The sequence below is a fragment of the Vombatus ursinus genome, unplaced genomic scaffold, assembly GCF_900497805.2.
Source record: "Vombatus ursinus unplaced genomic scaffold, bare-nosed wombat genome assembly UNPS02014830.1, whole genome shotgun sequence".
NCBI lineage: Eukaryota > Metazoa > Chordata > Mammalia > Diprotodontia > Vombatidae > Vombatus > Vombatus ursinus.
In genome coordinates, this window is record NW_020954608.1 from 35,754,436 (window position 1) to 35,776,674 (window position 22,239).

The 22,239-nt window shown below is 38.2% G+C and overlaps 1 protein-coding gene and 1 non-coding gene across 2 annotated transcripts in view; both read right to left on the minus strand.

Moving 5' to 3' along the window:
- The window catches only part of TAF3 (TATA-box binding protein associated factor 3), a 238,321-nt gene extending 216,771 nt beyond the window's left edge, over positions 1-21,550 (minus strand). The window contains exons 1-2 of the mRNA XM_027838857.1: positions 21,370-21,550; positions 1,922-2,164 (exon numbers count right to left, since the gene is read on the minus strand). Coding sequence (XP_027694658.1) covers positions 1,922-2,164; positions 21,370-21,535 — 409 coding nt within the window. The 5' untranslated portion in view covers positions 21,536-21,550. The remainder of the gene's footprint in view (positions 1-1,921; positions 2,165-21,369) is intronic.
- Positions 3,435-3,541, minus strand: LOC114025489. The gene has a single exon (XR_003567035.1). It is a non-coding gene; the product is annotated as a U6 spliceosomal RNA (small nuclear RNA).
- Positions 21,551-22,239: the final 689 nt, after the last annotated feature.

Consider the following 22,239-nt stretch of genomic DNA (forward strand, 5'->3'; position numbering starts at 1 on the left):
CTTAGATCTAAGCAAAACAAACCCTAACTAAAAATGTATAAAAATATTTATAGATCTTTTTGAGGTGACAAAGAATAGGAATCTGAAGGGGAGTCCATAAACTGAGGAATGGCTGAAAAAATTTTAGTATATAAATGTGAAGGAGTACTATTGAGTTGTAAGAAATGATGAAGGGGATGGTTTCAGAAGAACCTGGAAAGACTTATATGAACTGAAGCAGAATGAAGTAAGCAGCACCAGAAGGAAAATTTATACAATGATGACAATATGATAAAGACCAACAACTTTGAAAACACTAGGAACTCTGATAGACATAATGTTCAAACACAATTACAGAAAACTAATGATAAAACATGCTACCCACCTCATAGAGAGGTGCAAGATTCAGAGTGTAAAATTGGATACATTTTTTGGATATAGTCAATACGGAACTTTGGAACTTTGTTTTGCTTGACTATATACATTTATAACAAATGTTTGGTTTTTCTTTTGCTATCAATTGGAGGAAGGGAGGGAGGCTAGTTAATTTTTGTTGATTAAAAAAATAAAATGCAATTTTTTTAAAAGAAAGAAAACTATAACCAATAATTCAGGTAAATATGAGTGCTTTTAAGTTTTTGTATAGACTAGCGGAGAGGGATAGATGTATCTTTTCACAAGTACTCAACCTCATCCCCCACTAGCACCATGTCTTATGACGAGCCAATATATTATATAAGTGAAGCAAATGAAATTTATTAACAAAATTTAAACTGAGAAACTGCTAACTGCTTATCAGTTAGGTATTAGTTGATGGTTTCAAAAGAAAAAAATTTTTTAAAAAATTGAAACAGAATTCATTACAATCAATTCCCAATTACCCATGTACGTTACTGGCACATTCATCTAAGAAATAATATATAAATGCATGCATTTAATGTAAACAAATGATTTTTTTTTCTTCTTCAGGTAGATCATTCTAATTGATGATTTGTTCTCATAAACCTTTCATGTAAACTCTGTGAGCACTTTGAGAGAATCAAGAACTCTGATCAACACAATCAACAACAATTCCAAAGGACTCATGATGACATATGCTATCTACCTCTAGAGTGCAGACTGAAGAATATTTTCTTTTTTTTTTTTGACATGGCTAATGTAGGAATTTGTTTTATATAACCATACAAATATGTAATGTTTTTTGGAGGGGAAACAGGGAAGGAGAGAATTCAGAACTAAAAATAAAGCTCAACTAAGAAAAAAAACAACTATGTGCTTGAACAACAAACACTGCGCCTACCAACCAATAGAGAGATACGTGTGCCATTCAAATAAAAACCTTGAATAATTTAAATGAATAAATTAGCTGAAAGTAATGGGGTTTAATTTATACTAATACAAATGACAAAGTGAAAGGTAGCTTTTGTTCATCTTTATGTTTCAAGTTTTCTAACTGGATTATTCTATAGTCTATTCTTACATGACAAATTTATTAAAAAGATATTTTTCTTTGGCTACATTTTGTTCTCCCTCAACTATTAATATCAAAGGAAATAAATACCTCATTAGGAAAAACTTTGGTCACAGAAATGCCAATAAGTAGTTTGCATTTAGTTTTGGGTATGTGGTTATTGGCATGACTAATAACATTAAAATATGCTATCTGTATTTCTAAACTTTGCTCTTCAGCAAAGCACCTGAAGACTATTATATAAGTATTAAGAAGTTATGATACGGGGGCAGCTAGATGGCATGTAGCCCTAGCCCTAAAATCAGCAGGACCTGAGTTCAAACGTGACCTTAGACACACACTAGCTATGTGATGCTAGACAAGTCATTTAACCCAACTGCTTACCCCCCAAAAAAAGAAGTTATGATATGCACTAAATATTTGAAGCTTGTAAAAATAAGAATATAGAGCAAAGACCAAAAAATTACATACCTTCCTGAGAAGAGACAATAGGTGGCATATAATCAGGAATATATTCTTTTCTTTCTTCTGCATCTTTACTCCCGGGTTGAGGAAATTGAAGTACATTGTTCTTGCTGACAGGAAATGAAGGAATTTGATGTGGAAAAGTGACAGGTTCAATATTATGAATATAATCTTCTAATTCGTGAAGATTGACCCCCATAAGTTGGAAGGCTTCACTAACATCATCCAAAATTGGGTCTGTCCGGCCATCTGAAAAAAAACAAAGAGATCAAATGTACTGTCACATACTTCTGAAGTATTGAGCATGCAGATTAGAATCACACCAACTAAGAGCACTGGACATGGCAGTAGCCATATGTTCAAGACTAACTCCACTACTCATTATCTACATGATCCACATATGGATGACATACAAATTTGTGAGGTGGTTTTTATTTCTACAATCTTTTCCTCTTCAAAGTATCATGTATTACAATTACTTATTTACAAGTTCTATCCCTTCTATAGAATGGAAGCTCTTTGAGTGCTGGGTTAGTTTTATTTTTTGTTTTGACATCTCCAGTGACTAGCACAAACAAAGCTTTGAATACAGATATGAGCTATGAGGACATAAAACGTGTTGTAATGCTAAAAAAGTGATTATTTGGTGTATCAAGACCTTGCTTTATATTTTTGACATCTTTGGGGTATATGCCTAGCAATAACATCTTTGGGTCAAAGAACATAGACATTTTGGGTACTTTGTAAATATAATTCCAGGCAGCTATGTGGCACAGTGGATAGAGCACTCGACTTGGAATCAGTAAGATCCATCTTCATGAGTTCAAATCTAGCCTCAGACTCTTACTAGCTGTGTGACCCTAGGCAAGTCACTTAATCCTGTCTGCCTCCGTTTTTTTTTTTTTTGAGAAGCACTTTTTTATTAAAAGTCTTTACAAACAAGGCTACAAAAAAATTGACACAACACCCCTCAACCATAGATGGAAACATGAGTACAAAACAGGGGCTAGGTGTTGGAGTGAAAAGTGGAAACTGGAGGTCAGTGGGATGGCCCCCAGGGACAGAGAGATACACGGGTATTTATAAACATGCCCCAGAACTGAACATAGACCCTGCTCCCAGCTCATAACATGGGATCTGGCACACCAAAAGCAGAACCCTATAGGGACTAGAATGAAGACCCTTCAGGGGAGAAACAAGTTTGGAGCTCCAATGAGGAGCTGGGTTCCTTTGAGTCCATGAAATTAGTTCCTGGGATTAAAGTTATTTTATTGGGGAGAATATAGCCCAAGATAAGATAATATAGCACAAGAAATAAGTGTCCTGTGGAACCAACAGAGCTGACTGGAAGACATACAGGGCCCAAGAAGTCTGATTCTGTCCTGAGAAGGCAGAAATCTCCGTGTGGCTGGAGGGAAAATTAGGCTTTTCTAATTGGGATCATGGTAGATCTGTGATCATCAAAGGCCCATATCTTCCTCTTTTGGCCTCTTGGTAAATTGGTAGTTTGAGTGAAAGGAAAAATATGGAACACTTCACGAATTTGTGCGTCATCCTTGCGCAGGGGCCATGCTAATCTTTTCTGTATCGTTCCAATTTTAGTGTATGTGCTGCCCAAGCGAGCACCTCAGTTCTTTATCTATAAAATCAGCTGGGAAATGACAAACCACTCCAGTACCTTTGCCAGGAAAACCACCAAAAGGAGTCACAAACAGTCAGACACAACCGAAACGACTCAAGAACAACAAACATAATTCTAAATTGTTTTCCAGAAAGGTCAGAACAATTCACAGGTCCTCCAACAGTATATTAGTGTGCCTATCTTCCCTCAGCTTCACCCACACTGAGTGGTTCCATCTTTTGTCATTACTGCCTATTTACTGAGTGTGTAGATTGCCTTAATTTGCATTTTGCTTATTATTATTAATGTGGAGCAATCAGATAGTTATTAATAATTTGTAATTTTCTGAGAACTGTTGGTTATGAACCAACTTTTGACGATCTACTACAGAATGGTTCATGGTCTTATATATTTGTATTAATTCCTTATGTTCAAACAGGGTCGCGAAGAGTCAGACGCAACTGAAATGATTAAATAACATCAAATTAGTTCCCTATATATCTTTGATATTAATCCCTTAACAAGATTTTAGCTTTAAGGCAGGGGCATGGGAGTGTGGGGAGGGTAGGCAAGTCAAGATGGTGAAAAGGAAACATTTTTACCTAGCTCACCCAGCACACCTCCTCCACAACAATCCAGAAAACATGCCACACCCAATCCTGATGGAGAAAGCCAATAAAAAGACACAGTGAGTCATTTTTCCATGGCAGCTTAGGAAAACAAGGTCTACAGACACTAGGGTGGCAGCTGGCCAGGAGTCTAACATAGGGGCAATAGAAACGGGGAGTATTCCAGAAAGGAAGCAGAGACAGAGAACCCGGGCAGAAAGAAGTACTAGGGGAATCCTGAACTATTACTGAGAGCAAAAGCAGGTACTATTTAGAAGCTCTGTCACTCATTACAGTTCCAGGGAAGACAGGAGTGGTCCCAACTGAGCATGTGGAAACCTGGTTGTGTACTGAGCAAAGAATAAGTTCTAGAAACTTAAGTTATGTGGCCCTGTGTCCAACAGCAGAGCAATGACTCAGTTCTAATCTGTAGCCCAGAACATAAGTGGAATAACCAGGGCAGAAGACCAAAACCAAAGCAGAGCCAGCAGTTCACTTGCTCTGAACCTATAGAACCTCCTAGTGGGCTAACAGTGCTTGAGTTCAGCAGCAGTCTATGGAAACTCACTCATGAGCCAAAAGACCCAAATTGGATCATGAACTTGCAGAACTCAGACTAGGAGAGCAGTGAACAGACCTCTCCCTAAATCACATCACATCAGAAGCACTGAAAATTTGCAGGGCCCCCAGGCTGAGCTTTGAAAGCAGCAGGACATAAAAGACAATCTCAAATCAGGTATCTCCCAACCCCCAGAAGTAAGCAGAGCCCAACACTAACCTAAAGTTCAAAGTCAAACAGTAAGCTGGGAGAATGAGTATAAAGAGCTACTATGGTGACAGGGAAGCTGAAGACAAACACAGAAGACCTTAAAAAGGAGCTGAGGGCTCAGAATGATATTCCAGAAGGCAAAGGATGTAGGATTACAATTAAGAATAATCTACCCTGCAAAACTGAGTATAATCCTACAGGGGTAAAATGAAAAAGGATTTTCAAGCATTCCTGAACAGAGCTGAATAAAAAATCTGACATTCAAACACAGGACTCAAGAGAAGTACAAAAAAAAAAAAGTAAACGAGAATGAGAAATCATAAGGGACTAAACAAGCTTAGAATGTTTTCATTCCTATACGGAGAGACAATATATGTTACCCCTTATTCCTTTAACATCACTAGGGGTCTGAGAGGGAATCTAATTAGAAAGAGAGTATGAGTGTGATTCTATTGTTATTTGCGTGATCTCAAAAGAAGAATGGAAGAGTGGGCAAAAGGAATGCACTGAGACAAGGAGAAAAAGGAGGAAGGATGGGAAAAATTACTTCACATAAAGGGGGAGCACAAAGAAGAGTTTATATAATAGAAGGGGGTGTTGGGGAGAGCAACCCTTGAACCTCACTCTCATCTGAACTGGTACAAGGAGGAAAAAATACACACACAATTGGGTACAGAAATTCATTTTATCCAACAGAAAATTTGGAGGAAAAGGGGTTAAGAGAAAGAGCGAGAGGAAAATAAAAGGGAGGGTAGATTAGGGGGAGGCAGTAGTCAGAAACAAAAGAGGCTCAAAACAATTTAAGTATACGAGAATGGGATAGAGGGAAACACAGCCTTCATAACTGTGAATGTGAATGAGATTAACTCACTCATAAAACAGAAGTGGATATAAGTAAGGATTAGAAACCAGAACCCCACAATACGCTGTTTTACAAGAAACATACTGGAAACAGAATGATATACATAGGGTTAAAATAAGAGCCTGGAGCAGAATCTATTTTGTTTCAGCTGAAGTAAAAAAGGCAAAAGTAGCAATCTTGATCTCAGACAAAGCAATAGCAAAAATAAACCTAGTTAAAAGAAATAAACTGGAAAACTACATTTCTCTGAAAGGTAAGCATAGACAATGAATTAAAATCAATACTGAACATATATACACCAAACAGTATAGCATCTATATTTGTAAAGGAAATACTAAATAAGATACAGGAGAAAATTGAAAGTAAAACTGTAATAGTGGGAGACCTCATTTTACCCCTCAGACTTAGATAAATATAAACAAAAAAGAAATAAGAAAGGAGTTAAGGAAATGAATAGAACTTTAGAAAATTTTAAATGTGATAGCCCTCTAGAGAATACTGAATAGGAACAGAAAGAAGCACATCTACTTTCTCAATTGTGTATGACACTTTTACAAAAACTGATTATGGGAAAAAAAAAAAACCTCACAAACAAATGAAGAAAAGAAATAAATGCATCTTTTTCTATTGATAATGCAAGAAAAATTACATTCAATAAAGGGCCTTTGAAGCACAGATTAAAAATTAATTGGAAATTAATTAACCTGAAAGAATACAACATAGAACAGAAAATCAACAATTTCCTTAAAGATAAAGACAAAAATGAGACAACATACCAAAATCTGTGGTATGCATCTAAAGCAATTCTTGGAGGGAAATTTATATCTCTAAACACTTACATCAAGAAAAGAGAGAAAGCGCAGATCAATGAATTGGGCATGCAACTACAACAACCTCAAAACCCAACAAATTTTAAATCCCCAATTAAATATCAAACCAGAAATCATGAAATCAAAGGAGAGATTAATAAAACTGAAAGGACAAGAGCCACTAAATTAGTAAATAAAACTAAGAGCATTAAAAAAAATAAAATAAAATAAACAAGCCATTGGCTAATTTGATTTTTATTTTAAAAAGACAACTAAATTACCAGCATCAAAAATGAAAAAAATAAATACACAACAAATGAAGATGAAATAAAAGCAATTATTAGGAATTATTTTTCCCAACTATATGCCAATAAAACTGACAATCTAAATTAAGTGAATGAATTGCCGAGATTAACGAAACAGGAAATGGAATACTTAAACAACCTTCTCTTAGAAAAAGAAATTGAACAAGCCATAAATTAGTTCCCTAAGAAAAAATTCCAGGAACAGATGGATTTACAAGTGATTACTATTAAACATTTAAAGAACAATTAATTCCAATACTATATAATGAGATAGAGAGGATTACAGCTGGCAAAATGAACAATTTTGATTATATAGAATTATAAAGTTTTTGTATAAACAAAAAAAAATACAGCTAAAATTAGAAGAGAAACAGGCAAAATAGGAGGGGGGGAATCTATGCAACTAGTTTCTCTGATTAAGGTCTCATTTCTAAGATATATAGGGAACTAATTCAAACATATAAGAATAAAAGCCATTGCTACAATGACAAATGGTGAAAGGACATGATTAGGCAATTTTCAGAAGAAGAAATCCAAGCTATCAATAACCATATTTAAAACAATTTCTAAATCACTCATTAGAGCAAAGCAAATTAAAATAACTCTGAGGTTTCATCTCACACCCATCAGATTGTCAAAGCTGACAAAAAGAGAAATGATAAATGCTGGAGACGTTGTGGGAAAACAGGTATGGTAATACACTACTGGTGGAGTTATGAACTGGAAAGCAATTTGGAACTATGCCCCCAAAGTTATCAAATTATACATACCTTTTGACCTAGCAATACCAATTCTAAGTCTATACCCCAAAAACATCAAAGAAAGAGGAAAAAGACCTATATGTACAAAAACAGGAATAGCAGTTCTTTTCATGGTGGCAAAGAACTGGAAACTGAGGGGATAGCCATTAATTGGGAAATGGCTAAACAAGTTATTTATTTATATATGCATGTACGTACACATATATGTACATATGTGTATGTACACACACAATACACATATTTGTGTGTGAATGTGTGTGTATGTAATTGAATACTATTATGCTATAAGAAGTAACAAAGGAGATAGTTTCAGAGAAACATGGAAGACTTGTACAAAATGATGCTTAGTGAAGTAAGGAGAGCCAATTTACACAGTAATATCAACATTGTAAAGACAAACAACTTCTAAAGGTTTAGGAACTCTGATCAACACAATGAACAACTACAATTCCGGAGGGCACAAAATGAAACATGCTATCCCCTTCCTGAAAGAGAGTGGATGGACTCATAGTACAGATAGAGTCATATTTTTTGGACGTGGTCAGTGGAGGAATTGGTTTTGCTTGACTATAAATGTTTATAACAGGAGTTTTGTTTTTGTCATTTTCTCAACTGTGGAAGCATTAGGGAGAGAATTCTGATGTGAAAATAAAATGAAAATTAAAATTTTTAAGTGTACAGCAAAAAACCAAATGTACAAAACTGTTTTAACATGTAATCTGGGGGGGAAAATACTATTTTAATTAATTAACGTGTCAGAAACAGTCAGAATTAAGGTCCTGACAGCCAATATCTAATGTTACAATATACCACAAAACTAATTTTTGACACCTCGTCTAATAATACAGCTTATGCCAGATTAGGTCAACAATATAGAACAAATCATGATCTAAATACTACTTTATGTTGATTTTGCACAGCATTTCCCATATTATTTAAGAAGCTGAGACCATAATAATAAAAGTCAAAGCAAAAAATAAGTGAAACACATCTCCTGATTGTTATTCCTATCATCCTGGGTCAGATGAGATGTAATTTGTTTTTCTTTTATACTCCTCACTTAAAATTCTGGGTATAACAAAAAATCAAATTAATTTAAACCTCCTGTTGGATATACTCAATGCCCACTGCAAGAAACCAAATATAATTATTTAGAGCCTGGCAGTAAAGAAGAGTGGCAGAAGAGCAATGACTTTATGTATTTCTGAACAGCTTAAATAGTAGCTAGAATGCTATAGGTATCAACAAATATAACTACAAACATAACACCAAATTAATTTTTAAATGTCATAATGAACAATAAATGAAGATTTCTATGAAGATACAGGTAAAATCATCTTTCCATAAATTCATGTTTTATCAGAAGAGAAATAACAATGCTGACAGCCTTGATAAAAATGTGTTATGATATTTTTTGTTTGTTTGTTTTGTTTTTGCTAGGCAATGGGGTTAAGTGACTTGCCCAGGGTCACACAACTAGCAAGTGTCATGTGTCTGAGCCCAGATTTGAACTCAGATCCTCCTGACTCCAGGGCCAACGCTCTATCCACTGCGCCACCTACCTGTCCTTATGATATTTTTTTAAAGAGAAACTTGAATGTGTTTTCACACTGCTACTAATTTTCCCAAAATGCACAACATATTATTCCTTTGCGCTAGATCAATAGCCTACAATGCTTCATATTGATGACTACTTTTGAGTTTAAAGTCTGCCTTAAATCCCTCCAAAATCTGGCTCCACTCTTATTTGCCAAATCTTACTCCCTACCATAAACCTTCCACAAGACTCAAACGAGATTGATCCCATGTCGCTATTCCCTGATTCCAACCTACCTTTCCGGACTTATCACGTTACTTCCATTTAAATACATCTTAGGCAAAATTAAGTATTCATTAAGTATCTCATTCTTGCCTATCCACTTTCACCTTCATGTCCTTGATTCATAGTTACCTATTCCCAGAATGGACTGTCCTTGCCCAGCCTCTTTATCTCTACCTGCTGAAATTCTGTTATTCCTTAAAAGTCTAACTTAAAAAGTCCAATTTAAATCACCTCTTCCATGAAGTCTTCCCCCATTCCCCCACATCAATGGAACTTTTAACCCTCTTCGAAATTCATATAAAACCCTTTTAAGATCTCTCCTTTGCCCTTTTCATAGTCTGTCCTATATTCTAGTTTTATATACATGTCTTATTAGACTGTAACTTCCCCTGTGAATTGGTCCAACTATTCCAGAAAAGAAACTTGGAATTATGCTTAGAAAGAGACAAAATGTCCTTTGATTCTGAAGTCCCACTGGTAGGCATAAAGAAAGATCCCACGTACCAGATCTTATATTATTATTATAGTATATACTATATATACACTATATAGTATATAATGTATAATATAGTATTATAAAGCAACAATCATCAAAACTACTTGATATTGGCTAAAAAACAGAGTGGTGGATCAGTGGAATAGATTAGGTACACAATGACTACAGTAATCTACTGTTTAATAAACTCAGACTCCAGCTTCTGGGATACGAACTCATTATTTAACAAAAACTGCTGGGAAAACTAGAAAACAGTATGGCAGAAACTGGACATAGACCAAAATCTTACAGCATATACCAAAATAAAGTCAAAGTGGGTACACAATTTGGATATAAAAGCTGATCTATAAGCGAACTGGGAGAGCAAGGAATAGTTTACCTGTCAAATTTACGGAGAATGGACCAAACAAGAGATAGAGAACATTATGAAATGCAAAATGGATAATTTTGATTACATTAAATTGAAAAGTTTTTGCACAAAGCCAATGCAACCAAGATTAGGAGGGAAGCAGAAAACTGGGAAAGCATTTTTATAACTGGTGTTTCTGATAAAGGCCTTATTTCTAAAATATATAGAGAACTGAGTCAAATTTAAAAGAATACAAGTCATTCCCCAATTGATAAATGGTCAAAGGATATGAACATGCAGTTTTCAAATGAAGAAATTATAGATATCTATAGTCATATGAAAAAATGCTCTAAATCACGATGGATTAGAGAAATGCAAATCAAAACAACTCTGAGGTACCACATCACACCTATCAGATCGGCTAACATGACAGAACAGGAAAATGATAAATGCTGGAAAAGATGTGGGAAAATTGGAACACCAATGTATTGCTGGTGGAGTTGTGAACTGATCCAACCATTCTGGTGAGCAATTTAGAACTATGCTCAAAGAACTATAAAACTGTGCATACCTTTTGACCCAGCAATACAACTTCTAGGGCTGTATCCCAAAGAGATCATACAAATGGGAAAAGGACCTACATGTACAAAAATTTTTATAGCAACTCTTTTTGTGGTAACCAAGAATTAGAAATTGAGGGGATACCCATCAGTTGGGGAATGGCTGAACAAGTTGTGGTATATGAATGTAATGTAATATTATTGTGCTATAAGAAATGATGAGCAAGCAGACTTCAGAAAAACCTGGAAAGACATATAAACTGATGCTGAGTAAAGTGAGCAGAACCAGAAGAACATTGTACACAGTAACAGTTACACTGTGTGATGACCAGCTTTGACAGACTTATCTTTTCTTAGCAATGCAAGGATCTAAGACAACTCCAAAAGACTCATAATGGAAAATGCTGTCCACATCCAGAAAAAGAACTATGGAGTCTGAATGCAGATTGAAGCATATTATTTGCTCCCTCTCTTTTTTTTCTCTTTTTTTGTTTGCTTCTTCTTTCTCATGGTTTCTCCCATTGGTTCTAATTCATTTTTACAACATGACTAATGTGAAAATAGTTTTAATATGAATGTATATGTAGAGCCTATATCAAACTGCATGCCATCGTGGGGTGGGGGGGAGGGAGAAATGGGGAGAAAAAGTGGAACTAAAAATCTTACGGAAGTGAATGTTGAAAACTAAAAATAAATAATTTTGTAAAAAAAGAAATCGGGCAGATTTTTTGGAGTAGCAAAGAATTAGAAGCAAAGTCAAAGTCCATTGACAAAAGTAAACGTGAAACGTGAAATGTGATGAAATATTATTACTGTAATACAAAAAACAATGACTATGAAGCATACAATCACGGGAACTTATATGAACTGATGCAAAGTGAAGTAAGCAAAAACACATCCATGTTGATTTCTTTTGCTGAATATCTATGTTACAAGGGAGGACTTCACAAACAGGGTAGTTTTGTTACTATCCTGTTATATAACTTTTCTCTTAAGACAGATCAATTTTATTTCAGTTCCAAATTCTCTACCTCCCTCCCACTGTCTCACTCACTAAGAAAGCAAGAAAAATAAATCCATTACAAATACATATATAGTCATGCAAAACAAATTTCCTCATTAGCCATGTTCCAAAAAAAAGAAATTGGAGAAAATATACTTTAAATTGCACTCTGAGTCCATCAGTGCTCTATCTGGAGACAGACAGCATGCTTCACTATGAGTTCTTTTAGCTTCATCATGGAATTGTGGTTGGTCATTCTGCTGATCAGTTATTGTATTTCAAAGTTGATAATCTTTACAACATTGCTATTACTATACCAATTGTTCTCCTGGTTTTACTCACTTCACATTGCATCAGTTCATATAAATCTTACCAGACTTCTAAAACCATCCCCCTTCACCATTTTTAGCATAATAGTATTTCATCAATTCATATACCAGAACCACTACATGGGCATCCCCTCAACTTTTAATTCTTTGCCACCACAAACAGAGCTGCTACAAATATTTTTGTATATATGGGTCCTTTCCTAGTTCCTTAATCTCTCTGGGGTATAAAACAAATAACTAATATTACTGGGTCAAAGGGTATGCACAATTAGTAGCTTTTGGGACATAGTTCCAAATGCTATCCAGAATGGTTAGATTAGTTTACAGCTCTACCAAAAGTGCATTAGTGTAGCTATTTTACTGCATCCCCTCCAGCATTTGCCTAGTTCCTTTACTCTGTATATTGTATACTTAATATGTTTCACTGATCAACCTCTAAAACCAAGAGCAAGCATTATCTGTAATTGGGATATGCTAGAAGCCTTTCCAATACAATCAGGGGTAGAAAGATGACTGAAGCCAGATTGTTGAGAATGTGAAATGCTGACCAGAGGTGTTTTTTATTATCTTAATAGTAATATAGAACCAGTGAAGCTTCTAGAGCAATCAATCAATAAATCTTTAATAAGCCCTTTGAGTTAGTCACTAGACTAGGAGCACCTTGAGAGCAAGGAACGTGTTTTGCTTTGTTTTATATCCCCAGCATTTAGCACAGTACCTGAAACATAAAAGGCACGTACTAAACATTTACTGACAATAACGGGCCAAGTATTGTGCTAGGATACAAAGAAAAAAAAAGTGTTTGCCTTCAAGGAGCTTACATTTTAAATATGTACATAAGTATAAACAGAAAAAATACAAAGTGATTTTGGAAGGGAAGGCATCAGGAGCTGAGATATTAGTAAAGGTTTCATGTAGAAGGTAGATTGCTTGGGCTGAGTATTGAAGAAAAAACGAGGGAGTGAATTCCAGGCATGTGGGATAGGAAGTACAAAGGCATAAGAGTTAGAAATGGAGTGTCGTCAGAAGAATAGAGAGAATCCAATTTGGCTAGACTGTAGAATGTGGGAAAGATTATATACAATAAGTAGGGAAAGAAAAATTGGGGCCAGGCTGTGAAGGGCCTTAACTGGAAAGCAAAGACATTTAGATCTTATCCTACAAGTGATAGAGTGCCACTGGAGTTTATTAAGAAAATCACTACACCAGGTAAGAGGCAATAAGGGTGTGAACCATATAAGTAGAGAGTAAGGACCAGTTCTGAGATATGTCATGGAGGTAGAAATGATGAGATTTGGCAACTGGGCAGATATGGAGGGCAAGGGAGAGTAAGGAATAAAGGATAATGCTGAGGTTATGAACTTGGAAGATGGGAAAGACAGTGGTGCCCTTGACAGAAATAAAGAAGTTAAGAAGAACGGTGAGTTTCGGTTGAAGGATAATAATTCCTGTTTTGAACATGGTGAGTTTGAGATGTTTATGAGCTCTCTAGTTTGAAATATCATCTAGTGATGCAGAACAGGAACACAGGAGATGAAATCAGGGCTGGATATACAGACCTGGGACTTACCTGCATAGAAATTATAAAAACACAGGAGCTAATAAAATCATTGAGAAAGTATAAAAAGATAGATGAGCATCTAGATCAGAAGCTAGGGTATATCCATAATAGGGGCAGAAAACAGATGAAGAGCAGGGGAGTGACATAGTCAGCGCTGTGCAGAAGTATTAATTTGCCAACTTTGTGCAGGATGGATTAAAAAAGGAGAGATTAGATGCAACAATCAATTAGGTAACTATTGGAATAACCAGCAGAGAGATAATGAGTATCTGGACTAAGCTAGCTATGGGTATGAATTGAGAGGAAAAAGACAGATGCAAAAGATGTTGGGATGATCAGTCAGTCAATAAACATATATTAAGTGCTTATTATGTGCTAAGGACTGGCATACAAAAAGAGGCAAAAGATAGTCCCTACCCTCAAGCAGCTCACAATCTATTTAGAGATACAAGCAAACAAATATATACAAACAAGCTACATATAGGATAAATAGGAAATAATTAAGAAGGGAGACACTAGAATTGAAAGGAACCGGGAAAAGTTTCCTGTTCAAAATTGAATTTTAGTTAAGACTTGAAGGAAACTAGGAGGAAGAGATGAAGATGGAGAACATTCTACGCATGGGGGACAGTCAGAGAAAATACCCAGAGACAAGAGATGAAATATCTTGTTCTTAAAACAGCAAGGAAGCCAGTGTCACTGGATCAAAGAGGATACGGTAGAGAATAAGGTATAAAAATACTGGAACAGTAAGTGGGGCTAGGTTATGAAGGGTTTTGAATGCCAGAGGATTTTGTATCTGATCCTGGAGGTAAAAGGAAACCCCTTGGGGGAAGACAGGGGACAGTGGGGAGTGTTTAGCAGAAGTGAAGAGAGCCTACTCCAGGGTGGTGGCAGTATCAGAGGAGAGAAGGGGGTGTATGGCAGAAATCTTGCAAAGGTGAAATTGACAGATATTAGGCAACACATTGGATATTGGGGGTGAGAGACAAGATGACTCCTAGGTTACACACCTGAAAAACTGAGGGGATGGTGTTGCCCTCAATAATAACAGGGAAGTTGGGGGATTGGGGGAAAATCTAGGGGGAAAGATGAGTTCAATTTTGGACATATTGAGTTTAAAATGTCTACTTGGCATCCAGTTTGAGACATCTGAAAGGTAGTCTGAGATGCCAGAATGGAGATCAGCAAAGAAGCAAAGGCAGAATAGGTAAAGTTAAGAATCATCATAGAAGTAATAATTAAACCCCTGAGAGTTGATGAGATCACCAAGTAAAGGAGTATAGAGGTAAAGGCGGAAGAGGGCCCAGGACACAGTCATGAGGGACACACACAATTAGAGGGTGAAGGAGGATCCAACAAAGGAGACAGAGTCAGATAGGTAGGTGCAGAATCAGAAGAGAGTGGTGTCCTGAAAAGCTAGAAAGAAGAGAGTATCAAGAAGAGGGCGATCAACAGTGTCAAAGGCTGCAAAGAAGTCAAGAAGAATAAGGAATGAGAAAAAATCATTGGATTTAGCAAATAAAAGAAGTTTCCATTTACTTGGTTAACTCTGTCAGGAAGTTGTGCCTAACATCAAGCCTAAATTTGTCTCTTTACAATGTCTATCTACAGTTTCTTCAACTGATCTTCATATGACATTTACTCAAGGCTCTTCACCATTATGACTGCCCTTCAGCTATCAACATCCTTTATAAATTATGGTGCCCAGAAAAGAATACAATGTGGTCTGATGAATACTTTGACCACTTAACTATTAGGGGATGAAAGCCATCTTACATTTTTCTTACATATTTCTGTTCTTATCCTGATTTTCTTGCTAATAATGTAGACAGAAGCTACCTCTACATATTTGTGTCTTTAGTGAATATCTAGAAAAGAAAACAATGATTATTAGAAAGAGCCAGAATGGCTTCATCAGAAACAGTTCATGACAAACTAATCTTACTTCCGCATTAGGAATCTGACAGAAGCTATTAATTGGGGGGCTGGAAATCTTTGACATAAAAACGTCTGCTAAAAGTCTGATTCGCAAAATACACAGGAAATTGATAGAAATATTTAAGAACCAAAGTCATTCCCTAACATTTAAGTGGTCAAAGTATAAGAACAGGGTTCTCAAGAGAAGAAATGCAAGTATCACCAACCATATGAAAGAATGCTCCAAATTACTAATAATAAAAGAAATGCCGACAACTCTTAAGTTCTACATCACGCCCATCAGATTGGCAAAGATAGCAAATCAGGAAAATGGCGATTGCTACAGAGGCTGTGGAGCTATGAATTGGTTGAGCTATTCTGGAAAGCAATTTGTAATTATACCTTAAAGTCACCAAATTGTACGTACCTTTTGATCCAAACATTCACATACTCCAAAAACATATAGGACCCAAACATACAAAAATATTGATGGCAGTGCCTTATGTTGTAACATAGAACTAAAAGTGGTAGCCCATCAAATGGGCAATAGCAGAACAAACTGAAGCTTGTAAATGTAATGGAATATTATGACATTGTAAGAAATGACAAGAGGATAAGAAATTTTGGGAGATCTGTATTGAACTGAAACAAAGTAAAATGAAAACAATGTACTCAATTGCAATGATGTAAAGGAAAACAGATTTAAAAGACTACAGAACTCAGATAATGAAATGAGTAATCATGACTTCATGGGGGACAGGGAAGGTAACAGTATTTATTACGTACCTACTATGTACCAGGCACTGGGCTAAATGCTTTACAAATATCTCATTTTATTCCATTTGACTTCAGAAAACCAATGACGAAGCTTATCTCTCTCCTCTAAGCAGAGAGGTGATGAACCAGAGATGAAAAATGAGATGAACATGTCCAGACACGTCCAATGTATTGATGAATTTTGTTTGATTATACTTATTTGTTATAAGCTTACGAGGACTTCAATTTGGAAACGGAAAAATAAGTGGCTCTAAATTCAAAGGACTTGGATTCATATCCCAGCTCTGATGCTGACTGCCTGTATCATCTTGTGCAAATCACTTAACCATCCTGAGCCTCAGTTTTCTCTTCCATAAAATGGGAGATTCAAACTAGATGTCATCTGAAGTCTTTTCCATCTCTTTAGCTATGATGCTATAATCAATCTACGATGAAGATGTGAAAAAATAAAAGAAAAAAACAATAAACATTTAAAAATAAAAAGGAAGAAAAAGTTCAGAAGAGGGCAAATTGTAATTTTGTTACTACCTTGTTCAATTTAATATATTTTTTAAAACTGTACATAACAGAAGTTCATAGTTTTATATACAATCCTTGTTGTTCTTTGATATTGAAACATTTGTTTCAATTGATGATTAGGTTCATAATAAAAAAGAAAAAAAATTTTTAATGATATAAAGTCTCAGTGAGTAAGTATACCAAGGGATCAGTTTCATATAAAAGGTTGCCAAATATGATGGAGAGTGGCGATCAAAGGAAATACAAAACAGATTACTATTAACAAAAATGAAATGAGTACATAACTACTTAACAAAAATTAGCAGCTTTTGAATTTAATTGAATTAGAGATTCACATGAGCACATACATGTATAAATATGTATATATTTAGGTAAATCACATACACATGATAGATGCACATATGTCTATATGTATACATGTATATATCTATGTATATATGCATATATACATGTATGGATATATGAGGGAAGAAAAAAAACTTCTATAACATTAGATAAGTAATAACCTTTCTGAGTCTCAGTCTGTTTCCTCATTTGTAAAATGCGGGAACTGCACCACGCAGTCTCCGAGGCCCTCACCTAAACTGCTTTTGCACTAGCCCCACGCCCTTCACTCCCCAGTCCAGGCAGAGGAGTTGGAACATTCCTTACTTCCCAGCACCACTTCCATCCTCTTCTCCAAGCATCCATTACTCAACAACCTTTCCTCCTCTGAGCGCCATCAATCCATATTCATCACCCAATCAAGATTCATGTAGCTGTTACCTACCAACATTCTCTTTTTCGCAACAATTTCAGTGCCTGGCTCACAGTAGGGGACTTCAGTATACATACTGATACTTCCTCAAATACCCAAACCTACCTCAATTCACTCATTCCCCATGACCTGCTCTCTCCACCCCACGTCAGTTACACAGATTGTCAGACCTTCAATGATGTTACCATTACCCATAAGTACGCCTCTTTCATGTTCATGAACTGACATTCCCCATCTGATCAGTCTACTGGTATTCCTCTTGTTCCCCTGCCTTACAACCCCAAACCCCGTTCTTCATCCTCACCATGACATCCAATCCTTCAACCCCTTAGTTCTTTACCAGGCCACCACTTCTGCACTAGCAACACTCTCCTCCCTTCCCAAACGTGAACCCTTGGTGAACCAGTTCAACTCCATGTTGAAGTCTCTAAAGTCCCTTGCCCCCTTATCTCACCATCAATCTTGCCCTGCCAAGCCTCAGCCTGGATTACTCCTACTATCCACTGAGTTTGCTCCTATTCACATGACGCCACAAAGTGAAGCCACAAAAAATCATGAAACCATGCTGACTAGGTGCACTACAAATCTGTTACATAATCTCAACTGGTCTCTGACTCTGGCAAAGAAATCTGTTTATACCTCCCTAATTCATTCATTATTCACAAATCCACATTTTCCAAACCTTCACATTCCTCTTGAAACTTCCCCTGGCTCCACCAGTCCAACCCTCTTGGCTGAGAACTTTGCCTCATATTTCACTAAAAAAATTGAGGCCCTTCAACGAGAGCTCCCTCTTCTTCCCTCTTCCTCATCTCACAATCACTCAGATGCTTTTTGACAAAATATACTTCTTCCATTGACTCAGATGAAGAAAGAGTTCTTCTCTTTGTCAAGACATACCCCTCTACATCTACAAGTGATCCCACTGCATCCTGTCTTCCCCTGCAGAGTATCCCCTCTATTATCCCTACACTCTCACTAATCTTCAGGTTCTCCTTGTCTACTGGCTACATCCCTACTGACAATAAATAAGCCCACACCTCCCCTAACCTCAAAAAACCCTCACTAGAGTCATCCATCCCCACTAGCTAACGTGCCATGTCTCTCTTCCTTTTTAAGGCTATACTCCTTGAAAAGGCCATCTATAATACCTGCCTCCATTTCCTTTCTTCCCACTCTCTTCTTAGCTCTCTAAAGTCTAGCTGAAGAATGGCCTCTAACACAATAATTCAACTGAATCTGCTCTCTCCAAAGTTAGCAATAATTTCATAATTAGCAAATCTAATAGTCTTTTCTTGATCCTCATTCTTCTTGACATCTTTATAGCCACAGGCATTGTCTGTCATACTTTTCTTGACATTTTCTTACCTCTACGTTTGTATGACAATTTTCTCTCCTGATTCTCCTCCAACCTGTCTGACCACTCCTTCTTAGTGTCCTTTGCTACAGCTATGACCAGGTCACATCTGACAATCCCCCCCCAAATACTCTTCTTTCTATACAATTTAGTTTGGTGATCTCATCAACCCCTATGGATCCAATTATCATCTCTATGCTGCTGACTCTCAGATCAACTTACCCAGGCTTAAGCTCTTTCCAAACTTCAAGTCTCCAATCTCCAGAGTCTCCAACTGTCTTAATGGCTGTATCAAACTGGATATCTTTCATACACATTAAATATAATACGTCCAAAACTGAAATCATTATCTTCTCTCCCTCCCTCACTCTCCCCAAAGAGCTACCCTCTTTTTAACTTCCCTATTGCTGCCAAGGGCACCACCACCCATCCTTCAAGTCAACCAGGCTCAGGACCTAGACGTCTTACTAGACTTCTCTCTCTGTCTCTGTCTCTCTCTCTGTCTCTCTCTCACACACACACACACACACACACACACACACACACACACACACCCCTATATCTAATCAATGGTCAACTTTTGTCATTTCTACCTTAAGAAAATTCCTAAAAGTGCCCCCTTCTCTCCTAACAGTGCAATCACCCATCACAACTGAACTACTGCAATAGCCTACTAGTCAATCTCTTTGCCTCAAGTTTTTCTCTATTCCAATCCATGCTGGACTCAGCTGTCAAACTATCTTCCTAAAAACATAGGTCTGACCATATTATCCCCTCTCCCATTCAATAAACTCTAGTGGCTCCCTACTGCATTCAGGTTAAAATATAAAATACTCTGTCTTTTAAAGTCCATAACCTGGCCCCTTCTACCTTTCTAACACCTTAGGTAGCTCAGTGTGATCTTCGAATCTGTGACACTGGCCTCCTGGCGATGCCCTGGATACTCATGTCCCAACTCCAAACATTTTCACTGACTGTCCCCCCATGCCTGGAACCTCTCCCTCTTTATTTCACTGGCTTCCTTCAAGTCTCAGCTAAAATCCCACATTCTGCAAGAAGCCTTTCCCAGTCCTCCTTAATCTTGGGGCCTTCCCTCAGAGGTCACCCCCAATTTATCCTGTATATATCTTGTTTGTATATAGTTGTTTTCATGTTGTCTCTCCCATTAGACTGTGAGTTTCTGAAAGCAGGGATTGTCTTCTGGATATTCTACCTTTCTTCGAATCCCAAGTGCTTAGTACTTGGCATAGTAGTCACTTTAAAAATTCAAGTTGACTAACTGAAATACCCGAGTACTTGGCATGGCAATCACTTAGTAATTGCTAGTTGACTAACTAAAGTAACATCAAAAGTTATAACAGTGAGTCGTCAGGAGATGACTATAGGAAATTAAGATGCCACGAAAAACACTCTCAATATTTTTCAGGCTAATTTTGACAGCAAAAGACCCTGTAAGCATTTATTAAATAACAGATTGTTAACTTATGACAGAAACAAAAGACTAGATTAATAGATATTAATCTAATAACACTTGAAGAATGGGCTGCACAACACTTGAAGGACCCTAACAAACTTACCCTGAACTACATCCCAAGAACCATCAGTGAGTGGAAAGGAAGGTTAAAAAAATCTCCCAACTGGAGGAAGATGAACATGTGAGAAAGAGGTTAAGGCACGGGGTGAAAAAGGATGAGCTCCACAAACCTAGGGTGGGCACAGCAACGTGTTTATGAAAGGTAGAGAAAAAAGAAGGAAGTGGCAGTATTGGTCAGGACATTAAGAAACAGCCGGCGAATACTTCGGGGGCACAGAGTTGTCCATAAGTGTGGTGTTATGTTATAGAGAGGGAAGGCCGGCAAGTCTAAGAAACTGTCAGCAGATGGGGCGCCTCTGACAACTGAGCGCCGTAGTTTGCTGGTCTGGGAGGAAAGGGGATCAAGGTAGAGGGTTGGGAAGCGTCCGGGAGCAGGAGGAGGATCAGGAAAGAGACCTCTCCACCAGCACGGAAGAAACGGGGCAGGAAAGGAAACAAGAGGCGAGTCTGCAGCGAGCAGCAGGGAATCGGGATGTCAAGAGGATGCTGGCGGGAAGTTGGCGGCTGAGAGGGATGCCCCGAGAGGCAACGAAGTGTTCCGGGGTAACAGGCGGTGAGGAGCGCGGGGTACGAGATTCAGGGGTCGGAGGTTACACTGAGAGACGAGCGGGGTCGGGGGCAGAGGGCAGAGAACAGGGGTCAGCGGTAACCCTCCCACCTCGGCCCTCGACTCACACAGCTCTGAGTAGCGATGGCAGCCTCGGCCCAGCTGCTGCAGGTACCGCTGCAGGACGTCCGTGAGGAGGTGGCAGGCGCTGAGCTGCACCGAGTCCCAGCCCAGCGCCTGGCAGATCTGCGCCACCGACACCCGCAGCAGCGACCGCGAGTAGCTCTCGCACATCCCGCTCCACGGACTCCCGCGCCGCCTCCGTCTTCGCCGCTGCCCCACTCCCCCTCGTGCTTCCGACTTCAGCGGGCCTCCTGGGCCATCGTCCGGGACTCCCCTCCTCCGCCACCACGCAGGGGAAACCGTTTCTCCGACTGCCGGCGTCTACCTCAGAGCTTCAGCTCCGCCGGGCGCGCCAGCCTGAGAGCAGCCATTTTGGATTCGCCCCGCCTCTGTTTGGGGGCGGTCTCTCCGGCGAGGCAGCACTAAACTGTTGCCGAAAGCATCGATGAGCAGCAGTTCCCACCCCGCCCTCTGCCCATTGATGATCCCGGCGGTCGTCCTGATCTCACGGACTGCCGGGGCAGACACTCACATGGATTTGGAGCTCTTTTCCTCCGTCCCCCGGGCCGGCCTGCAGCGCGGAGGGGAGAGCCATAGTAAAGTCATCTCATTTCCATTTTGAGAGTGAAACTAAAACCACAAGCCGGCGAACCTGCGTCCTAACCCACGTTTTCTGTGGGGGCAAGTGCGAGGGGGAGAGGAGGGAGGTGTAAGCGGGACTTTCCACTCTGCCAGAGAACCCACGTGAGAACACAGCTGCTCAGGAAGTCTGTGGATGAACCCAAGGCTCTGTCCCAGCATCCCTGCCTGAAGTTACAGGACAGATATTTGTGAATACCCTCGCGATGCAAAGCACTCAGCGAGTCAGATAAGCA